General features: G+C 38.7%; 1 protein-coding gene and 1 pseudogene across 1 annotated transcript in view; both read left to right on the top strand.

Moving 5' to 3' along the window:
- The window catches only part of Herc6 (HECT and RLD domain containing E3 ubiquitin protein ligase family member 6), a 54,045-nt gene that overhangs the window by 4,472 nt on the left and 31,171 nt on the right, over nucleotides 1–18,402 (top strand). The window contains exons 3-10 of the mRNA XM_047567000.1: nucleotides 1,712–1,788; nucleotides 3,218–3,445; nucleotides 5,079–5,173; nucleotides 8,137–8,264; nucleotides 9,537–9,673; nucleotides 10,147–10,214; nucleotides 14,801–14,922; nucleotides 15,537–15,596. Of these exons, the coding sequence (XP_047422956.1) occupies nucleotides 1,712–1,788; nucleotides 3,218–3,445; nucleotides 5,079–5,173; nucleotides 8,137–8,264; nucleotides 9,537–9,673; nucleotides 10,147–10,214; nucleotides 14,801–14,922; nucleotides 15,537–15,596 (915 nt within the window). The remainder of the gene's footprint in view (nucleotides 1–1,711; nucleotides 1,789–3,217; nucleotides 3,446–5,078; nucleotides 5,174–8,136; nucleotides 8,265–9,536; nucleotides 9,674–10,146; nucleotides 10,215–14,800; nucleotides 14,923–15,536; nucleotides 15,597–18,402) is intronic.
- LOC124994740 (40S ribosomal protein S27-like) lies at nucleotides 11,377–11,528 on the top strand (annotated as a pseudogene).

The raw sequence follows: 18,402 nt of genomic DNA, 5'->3' as shown, positions 1-18,402 counted from the left end.
CCTGCAAATTCAGCTGCCATGGAGGTAGAATGCCATTACATTACCATCAAAAAGTCCAGAAGAATCTCCGATACTCCCACTGAAGCCCCCAAATATATAAATTTTTACTTTAGGCTATTCAGCAATGATAAGCATGCATAAATACACCTTGTCTTTTCTCCTATTAATCTATCTATTGCATAAATTTGAAAGTAAATGGTGAGAAATATCACATTTCCTCACAAATAGCTTCCCAGAACAGGTATTATAATAAAAAATTAGCTCTGAATTTTGTGTTCATGAATTACACACTTGGGGAATTTTTAAATGCCTGTTTTACTTTCAGGAAGTTACCTTTTGTTACCTCTGAGATCATGTGATTTGGGAGAATGAAAACTGTACTTGGATCTGCTAAAAGAAAATGACAGCAAGTCTCATTTTACGGATCTAAACTGTCTTTATTTGTGATTCTAGAATTGGGCAGAAGTGGTTCATAATGCTTTACCTCACCACGTGGGCAGGTTATAGTTATGGGCAGAGAAAAGGAAGGATGCACAGAAACTGGAAGAGAGTAGAGACAGCTGCATCTGTTATTTAAACATGGTTTGAACAGTTAGTTCCTATGACTGAAAGTAGGAAACTTGTTACAGAAGGAGGTTATGGTGTGCTTACACATCAAGTTAGTGTACAGTTCACTATGTACAAAGTAGCCAAAACCAAAATGTGTACAGATGCAGCTTTAGACCAAACTTCAAATGAAAAGGCCAAGATTTGAGTCTACTTCTATAATTAGATAATTATTTGCTGTCTCTGAGTTATATTGGGTTCAACCACATGAAATTGCTGATGGTTATTTCTTTTTGATCTACAAATGTGACAGTATTGTATGATTCAACCCAATGATTTCTTTATTTCACAGGGCTTAAATTAGGTGAGGAAGTATTGGTGATCCTTAAATTCTAAAACCTATGCTCTATGTGGTTGAAGGAATTTATTTTTCTTTTAGGTCAATAAATAAAGAATAAAAATTTGTGGGCTGGGCTGTGGCTCAGTGGTAGAGCGCTTGCCTAGCATGTGTGAGGCACTGGGTTGGATCCTCAGCACCACATAAAAATAAACAGATAAAAGATCACTACAACTAAAAACTATTTAAAAAATTAAAATGAAAATTTTTATATTGTATAAAGCCTTAAAGTCCAATATAAGTAGCTTTTGCATATTATATACTATTTTGCATTCTGTCCTGTATTTTTGTAAATGTTGATGTCATGTTAAAAACAGTTTGACAGGATATGATTTCCTCACAGTGAATGTTACAGTGAAGAAATTCAATGAAGGGCAGGTAAACAGCAGGAGTAACTATGACACTTTTAAAAAATGGACACAATACCTTTATTTATTTATTTATTTTTATGTGGTGGTGAGGATCAAACCCAGTGACTCACACATGCTAGGCAAGTGCTCCACCTCTGATCTATGACCCCAGTCCACAACTATGACACTTTTAAGGTAACCAATGCTATCATCTAATTAGTGGTGCATATGAATGGGCTGGGGGTGTGGTTAGTAGTTAAGCCCTCTGGGTTCAATCATTGGTACAAAAAAAAAGAGAGAGACAGAATAAAATTGTTTTTCCACAACAGGTGTCTAATGTATCTGTAGATCTGTAGTTTACCTGGCAACTCACCCTAAATAAGGCTTTATAATGGATTTTGTATTATTTCTGTTATAGGAAAATAAAAGCTCTAGCTGGTATAAAAATAATACAAATTTCCTGTGGACACTACCACTCCCTGGCATTATCAAAAGGTAAAAATCACATTTTAGAACTCTGAGTGTCATTAGGAAATAGTTTTCTGATTGATAACTGTTGATGTCTAATGCATTAATGTTCATTTTAACACATTTAAAAGTTTTTAACTTTCTAGATTTCAATAGATATGTTGTTCTTGATGGTCCAGTTTCTTTGTTCTTACTAAGCTCTAAATAGTGCCTCATTCATTTCTTACCATAATCGGTAGTCCCTGCTTATATGATCTGACTGGCCAACTCCCTCAGAAATTAGTAGTGGCTTTACTTCCAGCCCTTGGCCCTTTATGTCGAATGGCTTGTCTGCACTGGTAAACCTAGACCAAGCATTTTTTTTAACCTAGATCAAAGAAAGAAAAGTCAAGATGTCAAAATTATAACCTCACATTTTGCCTACTAACTTCTCCCACACTCTGTCCATCCTCAATCCAAATTTTAAATATTTTTTAGTAGTAGATGGACACAATAACTTTATTTTATTCATTTGTTTTCATGTGGTGCTGAGGATCTAATCCAGCGCCTCCTACGTGCTAGGTGGGCCACAACCCCAACCCCTCAATTCAAGTTTCTGAAAGGAGAATGCTGGGGAGGAAAATCTTCTCCTCTACCCTCTTATGTTTAATGTCTGGGGGGGTTTGGATTAAATGAACAGAAGACAGATTAACAGAGAAAATGCACCAATATTTGTTGATCTTTTTGTACACAGGAGTTCCCAGAAAAATAATGAAACTGAAAAGAAGTGGTTAGACTCAGGGACCCATATACCACTTTAACAAAAGAAAGGGAGTTTGGGCTTCAAGGGAAAGAAGTTATGGGGAAGTGATTAGAAAATATGGGGAAACTAATGGAAGATAAAGGTTATTTCAATAATCTTTTTTGTACAGACTCATCTCCATGCCAGCACTCCATCACCAGGGATAAGAGTTGCTCTCCTCTCCACAGAGCAGAAAGGCAGACAGCTTCACTAGGGAAATTTAGATCCTGCTCTTATGCAGATGCGGGGAGGGCAGAGAACTCTTCCTGCATCTGTTGATTCTCAGATGCAGCTCAAATAATCCTTATGACAGCACTGGGGATGAAGCTCAGGGGTAGAGTGCTTGCCTAGCATGCACAGGGCCCCAGATTCAATCTCTCTCATTGAACCACAGCCCCAGCATGGAGGGTAGATTTTAAATACTCTCATCAAACAGAAAAAGTAACTATGTAAAGTAATTATTAATATTAGATGATCATGGTGTTCATTTCACAATATGTATTTAAATTAATAGACTGTTAAACACCTTAAATGTATGTGATTTTAATTTTTCAGTTACACCTCAATGAAGTTGGGGCGGGGGGGGGGGGGTTTGTAGGATTAAGGTAGTAGATTCAACTTGAATTTGGTATTCCAGTGTATGCAACTCTGAATTTCTTTTCTTTATTTTTATAGATGGCCAAGTGTTTTCATGGGGAAAGAACAGCCATGGGCAGCTGGGCCTGGGCAAGGAGTTCCCCTCCCAGGCCAGCCCACAGAGGGTGAGGTCCCTGGAGGGCATCCCACTGGCTCAGGTGGCTGCTGGAGGGGCTCACAGCTTTGCCCTGTCACTCTGTGGGACTTCGTTTGGCTGGGGAAACAACAATGCTGGGCAGCTGGCCCTCAGTGGGAATAATGTCCCAGGTGAGGAAAGTTGCTGTTGCAAGCTGGACAAAGGGCAGGGGCAGTCTCAAAGGTTAAAACAGTGGTTCCCAAACTGTGTGACTCCTCAGGTCAGCTGGGGAGACATTTTAGTTTCCTATTGCCAATAACTTGGTGCCTTAAAAACAATACAGATTTGTTATCTGGGTGTTTTGTTTGTTTGTTTGTTTTTGTTTTTCTTTGCAGTGCTGGGGACAGAACTCAGGGCCTGTGTGCGCTAGGCAAGCTCTCTATAGCTGAGCTGCAACCCCAGCCCTCCTAATTACTGTCTTACAGTTGGAGATCAGAAGACTGACACTGGGTCTCATGAGCTAAAGTCAAGGCAAAGGCAGGGCTGCCTTCCCTTTTGGGTGCTCTGGAGTTGGATTCCACTTCTCACCTTTTCCTGCTTCTAGAGTTCCTTTGCGTTAATTGACTCAGGCTTCTTTACTCTTCAAAGATAGTGATGGCTGATGAAGTTTTTCTTAAATCACATTACTCTGATAGTGACTCTTCTCCCTCCCTCTTCTTCCCAAGTGACCTTGGGATGCCACTGGGTCTACCTGAATCATTCAGGCTGATCTCCCTATTCTAAGGTCAATGAGTGAGCCATTTTAATTCTAACTGCTTCCTTAAGTCCCCTGTGCCAAGTAGCCTGACATTCAAGACTCTGGGATAAGAAAGCAGGAGACCAATGTTCTTGGCAAGGCCATTATTCTCTTTACCACAGGAGCCCTTTAGAAATTTTGACGCCCAGGCTAAACTCCATAGTTATGAAATCAGAATGTCTTGGGGTGAACTCCAGGCTTCAATCTTTGTTAAAGATCTCCCAGGGGATTACAATGTGCAGCAAAACTTGTAAACCACTGACTTAGTAGACTGTTAAAGTTAGGGGAAATAACCAGTCCTTGTATACGAAACTCTTGTAAATGGTAAAAACAAAACTCACCAAGAAGTCTGCTCCAGGAACTCGGTCCTCCCTGTTCAATTCTTTGCATTTGGTATATAAACACTTAGCCCCTATTATGTGCCAGTACTGGGCCAAGTGCTTACATCTCATTTTATTTAACACTCTTAACATGTTGTTTCTCTTCTCATCTCAATTATTCTTAGCTATTTCCTGAACACTTATACTATGGCAGAAATGAATAAAATATAATAACAGTATAATTAGAAATGAGTCTCAAAGTTTAACTTTCTAAGTCAATAGCTTCAGGCATTCCATAAGATTAAGCAGCTTCAGAATAAAGGACAGGTTTTATTTTTTTCCTAAATCGAGTTTTCACGGGATGTGGTGGCACATGCCTATAATTCCAGTGACTCAGGAGGCCAAGGTAAGAGGATCACTATTTCAAAACCAGCCTCTGCAACTTAGTGAGACCCTGTTTCAAAATAAAAAATAAAAAGGGCTGGGGATGTGGCTCAGTGATTAAGCACCAGTGGGTTCATTTACCAGTACCAATAAAATCAAAACAAAGTAGAATCTTCTGTTTTATACTCCTGATTAAGCACTTTAAAAATTATGTTAATGAATTATAAGATAATACAAAAGTTATTATTAGGAATACAAAAAGAAAGACTCATGAAATTCTGAATCTATTTCTTGAACTCTAGAAATTCTGCTTTCTTTCAACAGAGCAAAGCTATAAGCCTCGTTCAATTGGTGCACTGAAGAATCTAGGTGTGATTTACATCAGTTGTGGTGATGAGCATACTGCAGTGCTTACTCAGGTAATTTGCAATTTTTACAAATCCCAGATAAAGGTTAACAAAGTCCATGTTCTCAGTAATGCTGTAAGCAAGATGATGTAGTCCAGGCTACTATAACAGTATACCATTGACTGGGTGACTTAAAAACTACAGAAATTTATTTCCCATGGTTTGGAAGCTGGGAAGTCCAAGATCAAGATGCCAGTAGATTTATGTCTATTGAAGGCAAACTTTCTGGCTCATAAATGACCAAACTTTGGCTGTGTCCTCACATAGTGGAAGGGATGAGGGATCTCTCTTGGGTCCTCTTTTATAAGGGCACTAATCTCATTCATGATAGTTCTGCCCTCATAACTATAGACCTCCACACCATGTTGGGGGTAGGATTTTAGCATATAAATTTTGAGGCATAAATGTTCAAATTGTAGCATGAGGTGTACTTCAATATCTAGATGTATCTATTCAACATATAGATATCTCAAGAGGAGAAATGAAGCAAATATAAATCATGATATTTTGAAGATCCTATGAAAAATCTAACTTAAGCATTAGAAAATATGTTCAGATACCTATTAAGTTAGATTAACGTAGGAGCTAATCTTTTTTGCAATTATTTATTGACAGTGTAGTTCATTTTTTTTTTTTTTTTTTTTTAATTTTAGCAGGGAACGGTGGCACACACCTGTAAATCCCCCAGCAGCTTGGGAGGCTGATGCAAGAGGACCAAAAGTTCAAAGAGGCCCTAAGCAACTCAGGAAGACCCTGTCTGTAAATAAAATATAAAAAAGAGCTGGGGATATTGCTCAGTGGTTAAGGTCCCCTGAGTTCAATCCCTGGTACAAAAATACCAAGTGTGGCTTTGAACTTGAGGTCCTCCTGCCTCAGCCTCCAAAGCTACTAGGATAACAATAGTGCTTCACTGCACCCAGCAACAGTGTAGTGCTAGATTTTAAAATTATTAAGGAAGCTACCAAGTAATTTTTATAATTCTGAAGAGCTCACTTTACAAACTTTGTTCAGGTTCTTGCTTGGCACAATTATGACCCAGTTTCAGGAATTTTTTCCTTTACTTCTTGCCTAGCCATATAATGTATTCCAACAAGTGTATTCTTCTCATAACCTCATAACCATAGGAATAGACTTGAAAACCATTTATATACTTGAAATGCTTGTTTAAAAACTGTGTACTCCACAGGCTGAGGCAGGAGGATCACCTGTACACAGTCAACCTCATAGCTTATCAAGGCCTGAAGTAACTCAGTGAGAGAGACCCTGTTTCACGATAAAAGAGTAAAAAGGGATCAGGATATGGCTCAGTGGTAAATCACCCCTGGGTTCAATCCCCAGTACCAAACCAAACCAAACTAAACTGTATACTCCAAATGTTTTTTCATTTTATTTCTTGCAGTGCTGGGAATCAAACCAAAAACTTCTCACATACTAGGCAAGCACTCTACTACTGAGCTACATTCCCAGCCCCCTAAGCAATTTGTATTTTCTGTTTTAAAAGTATGTATTAGATTAGGAATCTGTTAATTGTTTGAATTATTCTTTTTTATTTGTTCTTTTTAGTTATATGTGACAGTAGAATTTACTTTGATATATTTATACAAGCAGGAACTGTATCTTATTCTAATTAGGATCCCAGTGAATTATATTATTCTTAGTTGACAGAGAAAGCTGGAGTTGCTTTCAATCATAGAATCATCTTTTGAAAGGAACTTAAAAAAAAAAAAGTCCAGATAAATAAACAACTCTGTACTTAAATGTTGGAGTTACTTTTGAGCCCGTTAATTTATTCATCCATTCATTTAACAGATATTTATTAATTGCCTTCCATTGTTGTGACAAACTACCTGAGAAAATCAACTTTAAATACAGAATGATCTAAGGCTGGTGATGTATAACTCACTGGTAGAATATTTGCCTGGCATGCTTAAAGCCCTGGGTTTGATCCCACTACTGGAAAAAAAAAAAAAAAAAAGAAGGAAGAGGAAGAGAAGGAGAAGGGAGGAGGAGGAGGGAGGGGGGGGAGAACAAGAAGGGAGGAAGAGGAGGGAGAAGGAAGGATGGGGGAGGGAGAAGGGAGAAAGGGAGAGAAGGAAGAGAAGGAGAAGAAGGAGGAAAAGAGGAAGGGTCAGAGACAAGATATAGCCTTCAACAGCACATCCCAATTAGATCCTATCTCCTAAGTTTCCACCATCTCCCAAAAGCCCATTAAATTATGAATACATCAGTGGATTTATCCACTGATGAGATTAGAGCCCTCATGACCAAATCACCTTCCAGAGGCCTCACCTTTGAACACTGCTGCACTGGGGACCAGGACTTCAGCATGTGAGATTTGGGGCAATATTTCAGAGCCAAATCATAATAAATGCCGAGTTCTTTTTTCTTTCCTAGATTTATTGGGATAGAATTGACAAAAGTTGTATAAATGTATGGTGTACAAAATGATTTTTTGATATATGTGTACCCTGCTAAATGATTTTCACAATCGAGATAATTCATATGTCACCTTAGATAATTATCCTTTTTGTGGTGAGAATATTTACAATCTACTCTCTTAACAGTTTTCAAGTATGTAACTCATTAGTGTTAACCACAGTCACCATGTTGTACAATACATCTCCACAGTGCCTTGTTTTTAAGGGCATGTCAATGATTTTGTATGTTTAATGTGGTAATTCTACACTCACTATAAGAAAGAATAAAGGACCTCTTCCATTTATGTAGAGATTATATTTCACATATTGTTCTCATGTAAATTCTTATTTTTTCATTTTTTTATTAGAGCATTATAATTATATTTACTATTTGTGTTCATTTTGACAAAGTAATACATGCCAGGAATTTTATTTCAATGGCCATTATCCCCCATTCCCTTTCCCCTCCCCACAAATTCTCTTATGAAAATTAATCTAGAGACTTTTAGTTACTTATTTTAAAACATGAAATTAAGCTGGTTCCTCCTTTTACAACAGGATGGGCGAGTGTTTACATTTGGAGACAACAGCTCTGGACAGCTAGGACACAGCACCACTGCCAAGGCAAGAGGCCCACAACTTGTGGAAAGAATTGATGGCTTGGTTTCACAGATAGATTGTGGAAGGTAATAGACTGGTTTTATTTTAAGCGTGGGTGGGGAATGTTATGTTTTATTAAAAACTACATAGAATCTTTTTTGCAGGGGAAGGGATTCTATGGATTGAAATATAGGGCCTTTAACTACTGAACCACATCCCCAGATCTTTTTAATTTTTTTCTTTATGTTGAGACAGGGTCTTGCTAAGTTGCTTAGGGCTCACTAACTTGCTGAAGCTGGCTTTGAACTTGTCATCCTCCTGTCTCAGCCTCCTGAGTTGCTGGGATTATAGGTGTGCACCACCACACCCAGTTCATATAGAATTTTATCAACTTTTAAACTCCAAAATATGGGGCTGCTTTCCCCAGACACTCCTCGCTTCCTGGTACTGGAGATTGATCTCAGGGGTGCTCTACCACTGAGCTACATCTCCAAATCTTTTTATCTCCAGAAAGTGTCTCGCTAACTTGAGACACTGGTTTGAGCTGGGCTAGAATTTATGATCCTTCTGCCTCGACTTCTCCAGTTGCTGGGGTTATAGGCATGTACCACTGGGTCCGGCTTGACTTTCTTTTTCTTTTAAATATTTTTTTTAGTTGTCAGTGGACCTTTATTTTATTTATTTATATGTGATGCTGAGGATTGAACCCAGTGCCTCTCACTGCTAGGCAAGCACTCTACCACTGAGTCACAACCCCAGCCCTGCTTTTTTTATAGAGCATTTTTTCCTAAAAATTTACCTTCTTCAAATAGTTTAATTTTTCCATTTTTTCATCTTTTTTCCTAGATATTTAATTTGTTTAATAAGACATTATTAGAAGTCTCTGCTTCCAATAGACCACCTTACTAGAAACTGGGGGGAGGTCAGGGGCACTGCTTGATAACAAAAGTGTGTTGCTGGTATGCTTGAGTTGATAAGACAAAATTAGTCTCATGCTTGTGGAATATGATGAATATTTGCATATATATTCAGAATTTTGCATAAACTAATTATGAGGGCATTTTTGAGTATTTAACTATCTAACCCAATGTATTAAGAAAATAAAAATATTTGTATTTGAAGCACAAATGATAGAAGCCATAGAAAAGAGCTGTCAGTAATAATTTATCTTTAATGTTAGTATAAATTAATACTCACCACCTGTTTAGCTACACCATCTGGTGCCCTCTACACTGATATTGTGAAAAAGAAGCTGGGTACTTAGTAAAAGTCGTTCTGTGGTTTTGTATTGAAAAGTGCCATCCTTCTCAAAAAACATGAGAACCTTGGTTTTCACTGTCTTGTGTTCTCTCCTGCAGTTATCACACCCTTGTGTATGTCTACACCACTGGTCAGGTGGTATCTTTTGGTCGTGGACCAGGTTGCACAAGCAACGTGACCCATCAAGAAGCCACCACAGAGAACTTTGACATGAGCTGCCTGATTTCTGCAGATGGTATGAATTGTCCCACTGATTCATGATTCTGTTAGTGCCACACAAGAGGAAATAGTTTTCAACCTCCTTCAAAGGAGCCCATAGAACTAAGGTTCCTCTAGTACCTTTATTTCAAATTTATGCATTTGTTCCTCAGCAGTGATTCCTGGAGTAGTTAGTGATCATTCCTGAAAATGAAGATAATACAAAAGAAGATCCCAAATAGATTACTTATCAGAACAGTATACTTTTATATATTTAATCACACCTTTTCTAAAACACATGAACCTAGATTTACTATGCAAATACCTAGAAAGGTATGTTTTTAATTAAAGTATATTTGATATTTAATGTTATGAAAATTAATCTTTTATGCTGTTTGTAGTTAAAATTTAGGACATTTTATTGCCCGTAAATGAATCAATTTGGCTTGGTTATATATCAGATTTATCTTTGCTAACAACTCAAGGCATGGGTTTCTCACTTTCTTTTAGACCTTGTGGATATTCATGTCAAACACATTTTTGCTGGAACATATGCCAACTTTGTGACAATTCATCAGGTACCTAGTGTACTTTCTGTTTCTTTTAAAATTGTTTCTCCTCTAGATTTCAGAGCAATCTTTGAAGCATTGTATTATTCATATGTATTCAGATTTCTTACTAAAATAATGTCTTCTGTTAGGATGCTTCTGAAAAAGTATTATGTCATTCTCACTTCCTCATTTACCAAACTTTCTGACAGATTTGACCCGCAAACTCATATTTATTGCCTTTGTACTTTTTTTTTTTTAATATTGGGAATCAAACACAGGGGTGCTTTACCATTGAGCTACATCCCCCGCCTTTTTTTACTTTTTATTTATTTTTTTGAGACAGGGTCTCACTATGTTGCCTAGGCTGACCTCAAACTTGCGAACCTCCTGCCTCAGCCTCCCATGTCACTGGGATGCAAGCATGCACACCATGCCCAGTCCTTTGTACTTTTTATTAGTAAAAATATTAATGACGATAATAACAGTAGATGAATATTAATAGTCGTTATGTGTCAGGCATCAACTAAGGTCCTCTAAATGGATCAACATGTTTAATGCTCAAATAATATCAACTGTCAGCAAATAATATCAACTGTTAGCTCCAGTTGATATTATTTGCTCCATTTTATAGATGAAAAAACTGAGTCAAAGAAAGAGCATTGAAGGCAGAGGGAACTACACATAGAAAGGTCCGCAGGCAAGAATAACTTTGGTATGACAGAGAGAAGACCAGTGAGGCTGAAGATAATAAGAAAGAATGAAGAGTTGTATAAGATGAAGCCAGTTATATGAGAAAGTACCATTTTGAAATGTTGTAGAGGAGATCCAAAGACTTAGTTAGATGTCCAAAGCTGGAGCTCAGGGAGGATGCTGGCAGCAAAACATAGACACGGAAGCTATTGAACTGTAGGTGGTGGGGCTACGGCTATAGCTCAGTGGTAGAGCACTTGCTGGGACACGTGAGGCACTGGCTTCGCTCCTCAGCACCACATAAAAGCAAACAAATAAAATAAGGGTATTGTGTCCATCTACAATTAAAAAAATAAAAAGTATATAAAGCCAGGGGCCCAGATGAAAGATCACAAGGACTACATCATCAGTAACAACTGCCAGAAAATATGCCTCTTCTCTGTCCAGAAGAGAAGAGGAAACTGCAAGAAGCACCTGTGCAGAGCCCCAGTTCCTATTCATGGATGTGAAATGCCCAGGATGTTATAAAACCACACCAGAGTCTTCAGCCATGCACAAATGGCAGTTTTGTGTGTTAGCTGCTCCACTGTCCACTGCCAACACCTGGGAGGAAAAGCAAGGCATACCGGATGCTCCTTCAGGAGACGGTAGCACCTTGGTTCAAGATGAGTTGGAAATCATCCCAATAAACACATCCCAATAAACACAATTCAAAAGAAAAGGAAAGACTGGACATAGTGGTAGGTGCATCACCACAGCTACTCAGAAGGCTGACAGGCAAGGATCACCTGGACCTGGGAGATGGAGACCAGGAGTGTAGTAAGACCCTGTCTCAAAAAAAAAAAAAAAAAAAAAAAAAAAAAAAAAAGCAGAAAAGGAAGAAGAAAGGAAGCAAAGGAAAAAGAAACACCACCCAGTTAGAGAGAGAGCAGGTGCAAAATCAAAGTGGTCAATACTGTAAACATGACTGAGAGGTCAAGAATGAGTGGCACAGAGTTAAAACTGTGTTCCAGAGACAGAAGGAAACCTGACTGGGGTGCAATGGTCACAGAAGAGGAGAGGGGGGGAAACGAAAACAGACTTTGACGATTCTTTGTTGTTGTTGTTGTTGTTCTTTTTAGTTAAATGTGACAGTAGAATCCATTTTGACACCGTTATAAAAGCATGGAATATATCTTGTTCTAATTCAGTTCCCAGCACCTCTCCTTCCCCTTCCCATCCCCTACAAGACTGTGACAAGTCTGAGAAGCTTTGATAGGAAGGGGAGTAAAGAACTATGTCCTAGGAGCAGAATTCAGAGCAGAAGTGAAGAATTTGAGCAGAAATAGTTACTTCTGTAATAAGGAAGGGTGCAGCTGAGGGCAGGGCGATGGTGGGCAGGGGATAGTTCTTGCCTGATCACTTCATTTTTCTCAGTGATGAACAAGGCAGTGTCTTCATCTGAATGTGAGAGAAGCAAAGTGTGTGGCAGGCTTAGGAGGAAAAGGAAGGAGTGCAATACTTGTCTCAGAGAGTGAGAAAATACAGATTCTCAGAAATGATTAGATAGTATCAAATGCCCTTTTGAAACTGGTGATTGCAGACTTCAAGTGCAATCACTCAGCACAGGCTGCCTGGACTTGATTTTGGAGTAATCCAGATTGAGGTTAACTACAAATGGAATTTTCCTAGTTAAGTGTGATAGGAAAGAAACGAAAGAGAGAAGTGACTGGAGTAAGGAAGAGAGGAAGGAAGACAGTGAACAAATCACAGGGTCGAAGGGTGGGAGACCCCAGAGTGTCAAGGAACCTGGGACCAGGTTTCCCTCAAAAAGAAATCAATCAGAAAGATGGTATTGGATGGTCACAGAAGAGAATGTTTTCAATAGAAATTTCAAAGAGGATGATTATGAAGTCCAGCTTATCACTTATATATAGGGCTTTCAACCTGGGGTGAGTTTGTATCCCAGGAATTATTTGGCAGTGTCGGAAGACATTTTAGGTTGTCATGACTCAGAGACAGGGTTGTGTTGATGTGAAGATCACTGAGGCTGGCATCTAGTGAGTATGGGCTATGAATGCTACTAAATATCCCACAGTGTATAGGACAGCCCTTCAGAACAAAATTATCTGAAACAGAGTATCAGTTGTGTCAGCTTAGAAACCCGATCCAGGACATGGGTGGCTGAGGCAGAGCAGAGGAAGAATGGAGCTGAGATTAAGAATTAAGATGCCTAAAATTCCAGCCACTCAGGAGCCTGAGGCAGGAGGATCATAAATTCAAAGCCAGTCTCAGCAACTTAGTGAGGACTTGAGCAACTCAGCAAGATCCTGTCTCTAAATAAAAAGAAAAAAGGGCTGGGGATGTTGTTCACTGTTTAAGCACCCCTGGCTTCAATCCCCAGTACGAGGAGGAGGAGGAGGAGGAGGAGAAGGAGAAGGAAGGAGACAACGATGACTTGGGTGGAAGATAGATTGTGCTCATCAGTTTCGATGTTGCCAAGCATGAGGATAAGAAGAGTGGGCACAGGAAGGTGGTGGTGAGGAAACAGCTAGCAAGGTGCTCAAGTTTTTGTAAAAGAAGGGAATCTGATGCTACATACTTCACAGGAGCTGGAGATTTCAAAGCAGAAAATAAAGTGGCATTAAATGCCTATAGGGAGCAACTCATTATCCTAAGATTCCTGGGATATGGGAGAAAATATCTTCGTCTTGATCAAATTGTAGGGGTGAACCAAGACTCAGATCGAGATGCTGAAGAGAGGGGCTGAGGATGCAGCTCAGTGGTAGGACAGGTGCTTGGCCTGCAGGAGGTGTGGGATTCTATCTTAAGAAAAGCCCAGAGATGTAGGTATTGCTATTGCATTTCTTTATTGTGGTAAAGAACATGTAATGTAAAAGTTATCATTTGAAACTTTTGTTCTTCTTGGTATTGGGGATTGATCCCAGGGGCACTTTAGCACTGAGCTACATCCCCAGCACCCCCCCCCCACTTTTTTTTTTTTTCTTTTGAGACAGGGTCTCCTTAAGTTGCTGAGGGCCTTGCTAAGTTACCAAGGCTGGCCTTGAACTTGCAATCCTCCTGCTTTGGTCTATGGAGTGGCTGGGATTACAGGCATGTGTCACCATGCCTGGCAACCATTTTTAAATTTGCAATTCATTGGCATTAATTATATTCACAATGAACAACTATCCCCACTATCCATTTTTTTCATCACCACAAACAAAACCTCCGTATTAGATAATTTCTCATTCCCCGTCTCCTCAGCCCTAGCAATTTCCACTTTCTCTCTTTATAAATTTGCCTAGACACTTCATATAAGCAGAATCATATAATATATTCAATCTCTGTTATTTAACTCAGCATGTTTTCAGTTTTTCTATGTTGTAGAATGTCATTCCTTTTTAAGGCTGAATAATAATATTCCGTTGCATATATATATATATATATATATATATATATATATATATCTCATTTTTTGTTGTTTTTTTAAATGTTAATCTGTTGGTAAACACTGAATTATTTCCATTTTTTGACTATCATGAACAGTGCTGTAGTGAATATTGATTTACAAGTGTCTGTTTTCATTTGTTTTCAATTCTTTTGTATATATATATAAAGTATATACATATATATACAAAATATACAATATGTATATATATGTATATACAATAAAAATAAAGTATATACATGTGTGTGTGTGTGTGTGTGTGTGTGTGTGTGTGTGTGTATTTTTTTTTGCAATGCTGGAGGTTGCAATGGCCCCAGGCTAGGAAGTAGAATGTTAGGAAGTAGAACAGTCAGGCCTGTCTTGCCAAAGCTCCACCCACCCTGCCTGAGAGGGTGGGGCCTGTGAACCTCATGTGCAGATGCTCTACTGTATTGTTTATGCCTCAGCATGTGTGTGTGCATTCCTGATCATCCTTGTTTTTTCCTCCTGGAAGGATGCTAGTTCCACAAGCATTTCCAAGAAAATTCTGCCAGAAATAAGCCAAATGAATGGGTCCCTGGCAGAGGAATGGCTAGCAGTGAAGAGAGGAAGTAATGAATATGAAGTGGCTAAAAGGTGACTATGTCTGATTAATTATAAACCAGCTTCATCTGTTTCTAAAGTGCTCATCATTTTGTGCTAGATACAAGAAAGAGCATTTGACTCATGAGGGAATTTAAATTTGACCATGATTCTCCTCCACCACCTCTTAGTTTGAATAGTCATTGATGTACCCTGTCACTCATCTGTTATTCAATATAAATAAAGAGATGTATGGAGAACATGCACTCTTGCAGGCACCTATGTACGTGAAGGAGATATAGGAATGAATCAAGAGAGCTCACCAAGCCTCCAGAAAGTTGAACTGTTTTTGTATCCTATGTATTCTCTGGAGAGCTGGAGTTTGGGTCTTCAGAATGGATTTTATTCAAATATAGATGACTGGAAAAAATCAGCAAAAAAGGGTTTTGTAATATTTAGCAATAATATGTACAAAATACTATACCTAGAATTTGGGAGTCTTAAGAGAATATTTTCATTAATGATTCCATTAATTATTTTTTCATTAATTATTATTCATTATTATTTTCATTAATGATTAATGGCATTTGTTATTTATTCAGTCTTGGGAAGAGAGAAGGCTTGCTTCTAAGAGTGTTTTGACTTAACCCCTGTTATTAATTTTCCAGTGAAATTGGAATAATATTTTCATCTCCTGCTTGTCTGACTGCAAGCTTTTTAAAGCAAAGGTAATACTTCTATGAGACTTACCTTCACTTAAAATACTGTGAAATATTTTAAATGAAATGTTTAGAGCAGGTTTAATGTATGACTATTACTATCAATGCAGAGTTCAATGTAGAAAACTCCAGAGATGGTTGGTTATAGAATTCTTTCATTTTAGCAAGGAACCCTCTACTACACTGTAAGTTGTAATTCTTAATTAATGTCGTTCACTTCCTCCACACTGCTTTCCTTTATTATCCAATCGGAGGGAATGGTGTTCTCTTAGAATTTGTGTCAGCCACTGATCAGCTAAATCTAATGTTGCCTTAGTACTTAGAAACCAAGAATATACTTCACAGTTCACACTGTGTGGGATCAATAAGGAAAATGGATCGTATTTATTTTGTTTTTAACTCATTGCTGTGGAGAAAAATCTGATTTCTGTCCTATTTGGTTTAACACTTGGTCTGATTCCAGTCATTTAAGCAGTTCCATTAATACTTACTATTTGAATGGAGCTCTGCTGTGTGTCACCTGCATGCATGAGGGAGGATCTGGAGGGATAGCAGTGTGAGGGGGGATCTTAGGCTGCCCTCTGCTGGCTTTGGAGGCTTATTGCCCTGCTGATTTGTAACTGGTGTAACTCATTCTGGTTTTCCTTCACCTGGTCAGGGCCTGTTCCTCCCTTAACTTTGTCTCAAGTTTGCTCGCTGATTCAGAAGATGGCTGTACACATGTTTGATCCCCTCCTGGATGCTAGGCAGTACTGTCTTAACTCCTGTTCCTTTCCCCTGCACAACCCCTGGCAGTTCCATTGGTTTTTAACCCAGCTGCATTCTAAGTAATCTTGGGGGACTAGGAAGTGTTGGTCCCAGTGAAGTCATCCGGGAACTAGAGAAGTCCAGGAAAACTAAATGTTTCGGCTTTGTCCTGGCAGTTCTGTTTCTACACTAAGAGTATTGAAGAAGTCAGATAGAGTTCCTAACTGTTTTTAGTATTGACGATTGAACCCACGGGCACCTTATCACTGAGCCACATACCCAACCCTCTTTATGTTTTTTTTTTTTTTTTTAATTGTAAACAAATGGGATACATGTTGTTTCTGTTTGTACATGGAGTAATGGCATACCATTTGCATAATCATACATTTACATATGGTAATGATGTTTGATTCATTCTGTTATTTTTTCCTCCCCCCCCCACCTCTCCCACCCCTCTTTTCCCTCTATACAGTTCCTCCTTCCTCCATTCTGGCCCCTCCACCCCCCATTATGTGTCATCATCCCCTTAATCAGTGAGATTATTCGTCCTTTGGTTTTTTGAGATTGGCTTATCTCACTTAGCATGATATTCTCCAATTTCATCCATTTGCCTGCAAATGCCATAATTTTATTATTTTTTATGGCTGAGTTATATTCCATTGTATATATATACCACAGTTTCTTTATCCATTCATAAATTGAAGGACATCTAGGTTGGTTCCACAATCTGGCAATTGTGAATTGAGCAGCTATGAACATTGATGTGGCTGTATCTCTGTAGTATGCTGATTTTAAGTCCTTTGGGTATAGGCCAAGGAGTGGGATAGCTGGGTCAAATGGTGGTTCCATTCCAAGTTTTCTAAGGAATCTCCACATTGCTTTCCAGAGTGGCTGCACTACTTTGCAGCCCCACCAGCAATGTATGAGTGTACCTTCTTTATATTTTGAGTCAGGGTCTCACTAAGTTGCTTAGGTCTTGCTAAATTGCCGAGACTGGCCTCAAACTTGTGATCCTTCTTCCTCCAGCCTCCCAAGTTGCTGGGGTTACAGGATTATAGCCAAGCAGGGTGCTTTTGTTTTGTTAATCAGTCTGATGTTCATTTAGTTCCTAGATCAGCCAAAGAGCCCACATAAGAATTGGGGTGGAGTGAGATAGAGAAGCTCTCTTCCTCCCCTGCAGTATTATCTTTCTAAAGCAGAAAAATAACTGTGCCCACCTTCTGGGGTGGTCACATACTTTTAAAATGCCAAAGGCCACAAAGGAGAAAGTATTTCAAGAGGGGGAAAGATTCACAATTCGAACTTGCATGTCTATTTTAGCCCTAATATATACGTATGTATACATATTTTTTTCAAGTACTAGAGATTGAAGCCAGGTTGCTGTACTATTGAGCTATATATCCCCAGCCCTTTTTAATAAATTATTTTGAGACAGAGTCTTACTAAGTTGCCCAGGCAGGCCTCAAACTTGTGATCCTCCTTCTTCAGCTTCCCAAGTAGCTGGGTTGTAGGAATTCACCACCATGTACCTAATATTACTATTGATCAGTTAATCCAGAAAGTATGTTTCTTGAGAATGCATTATTTTTAAAAATGTTAGACTGGTTGGATTCTGGCTCCTCAAATGTTACCAAAACAACCTGTTGATAAGACATCACACCTGGACAGTCTTTCAACGTGAGAGCAAAGGACTGTGGGCTTGACGAGAATTGGGCAGATATCCAAGGGTCCTGGATAGGTGGAAACAGCAAGGCAAGGATTTTGAGATAAAGGAGTCAAAGAATCTTACAGCCAAACTACTTGTTGATGCTTTCCTTTCAATCATTAGTGGGTCTTTCCGGATATTTCTATTAATTATTAATGAATATTTCAGGAAGTTTTCTATGATGAACAATGGAGTCATTTCCCCGGGGGAATTGTCTCCTGGAATTGTAAAGTCACTATTATTTCATTAGTCCACTGCTAAGGAAAACAGTGCAATTGCAAAGTTATATAAATAGAACTGGTACTGTCTATGGATTATAGGTAGCTCTAGTTACCAGTATGCAAACTAAGTGTGGGAGTGTAG

Source organism: Sciurus carolinensis, chromosome 10 (assembly GCF_902686445.1).
Source record: "Sciurus carolinensis chromosome 10, mSciCar1.2, whole genome shotgun sequence".
NCBI lineage: Eukaryota > Metazoa > Chordata > Mammalia > Rodentia > Sciuridae > Sciurus > Sciurus carolinensis.
The sequence above is the reverse complement of the archived record's forward strand: the minus strand, read 5'-3'. Positions and strand labels throughout refer to the sequence as shown.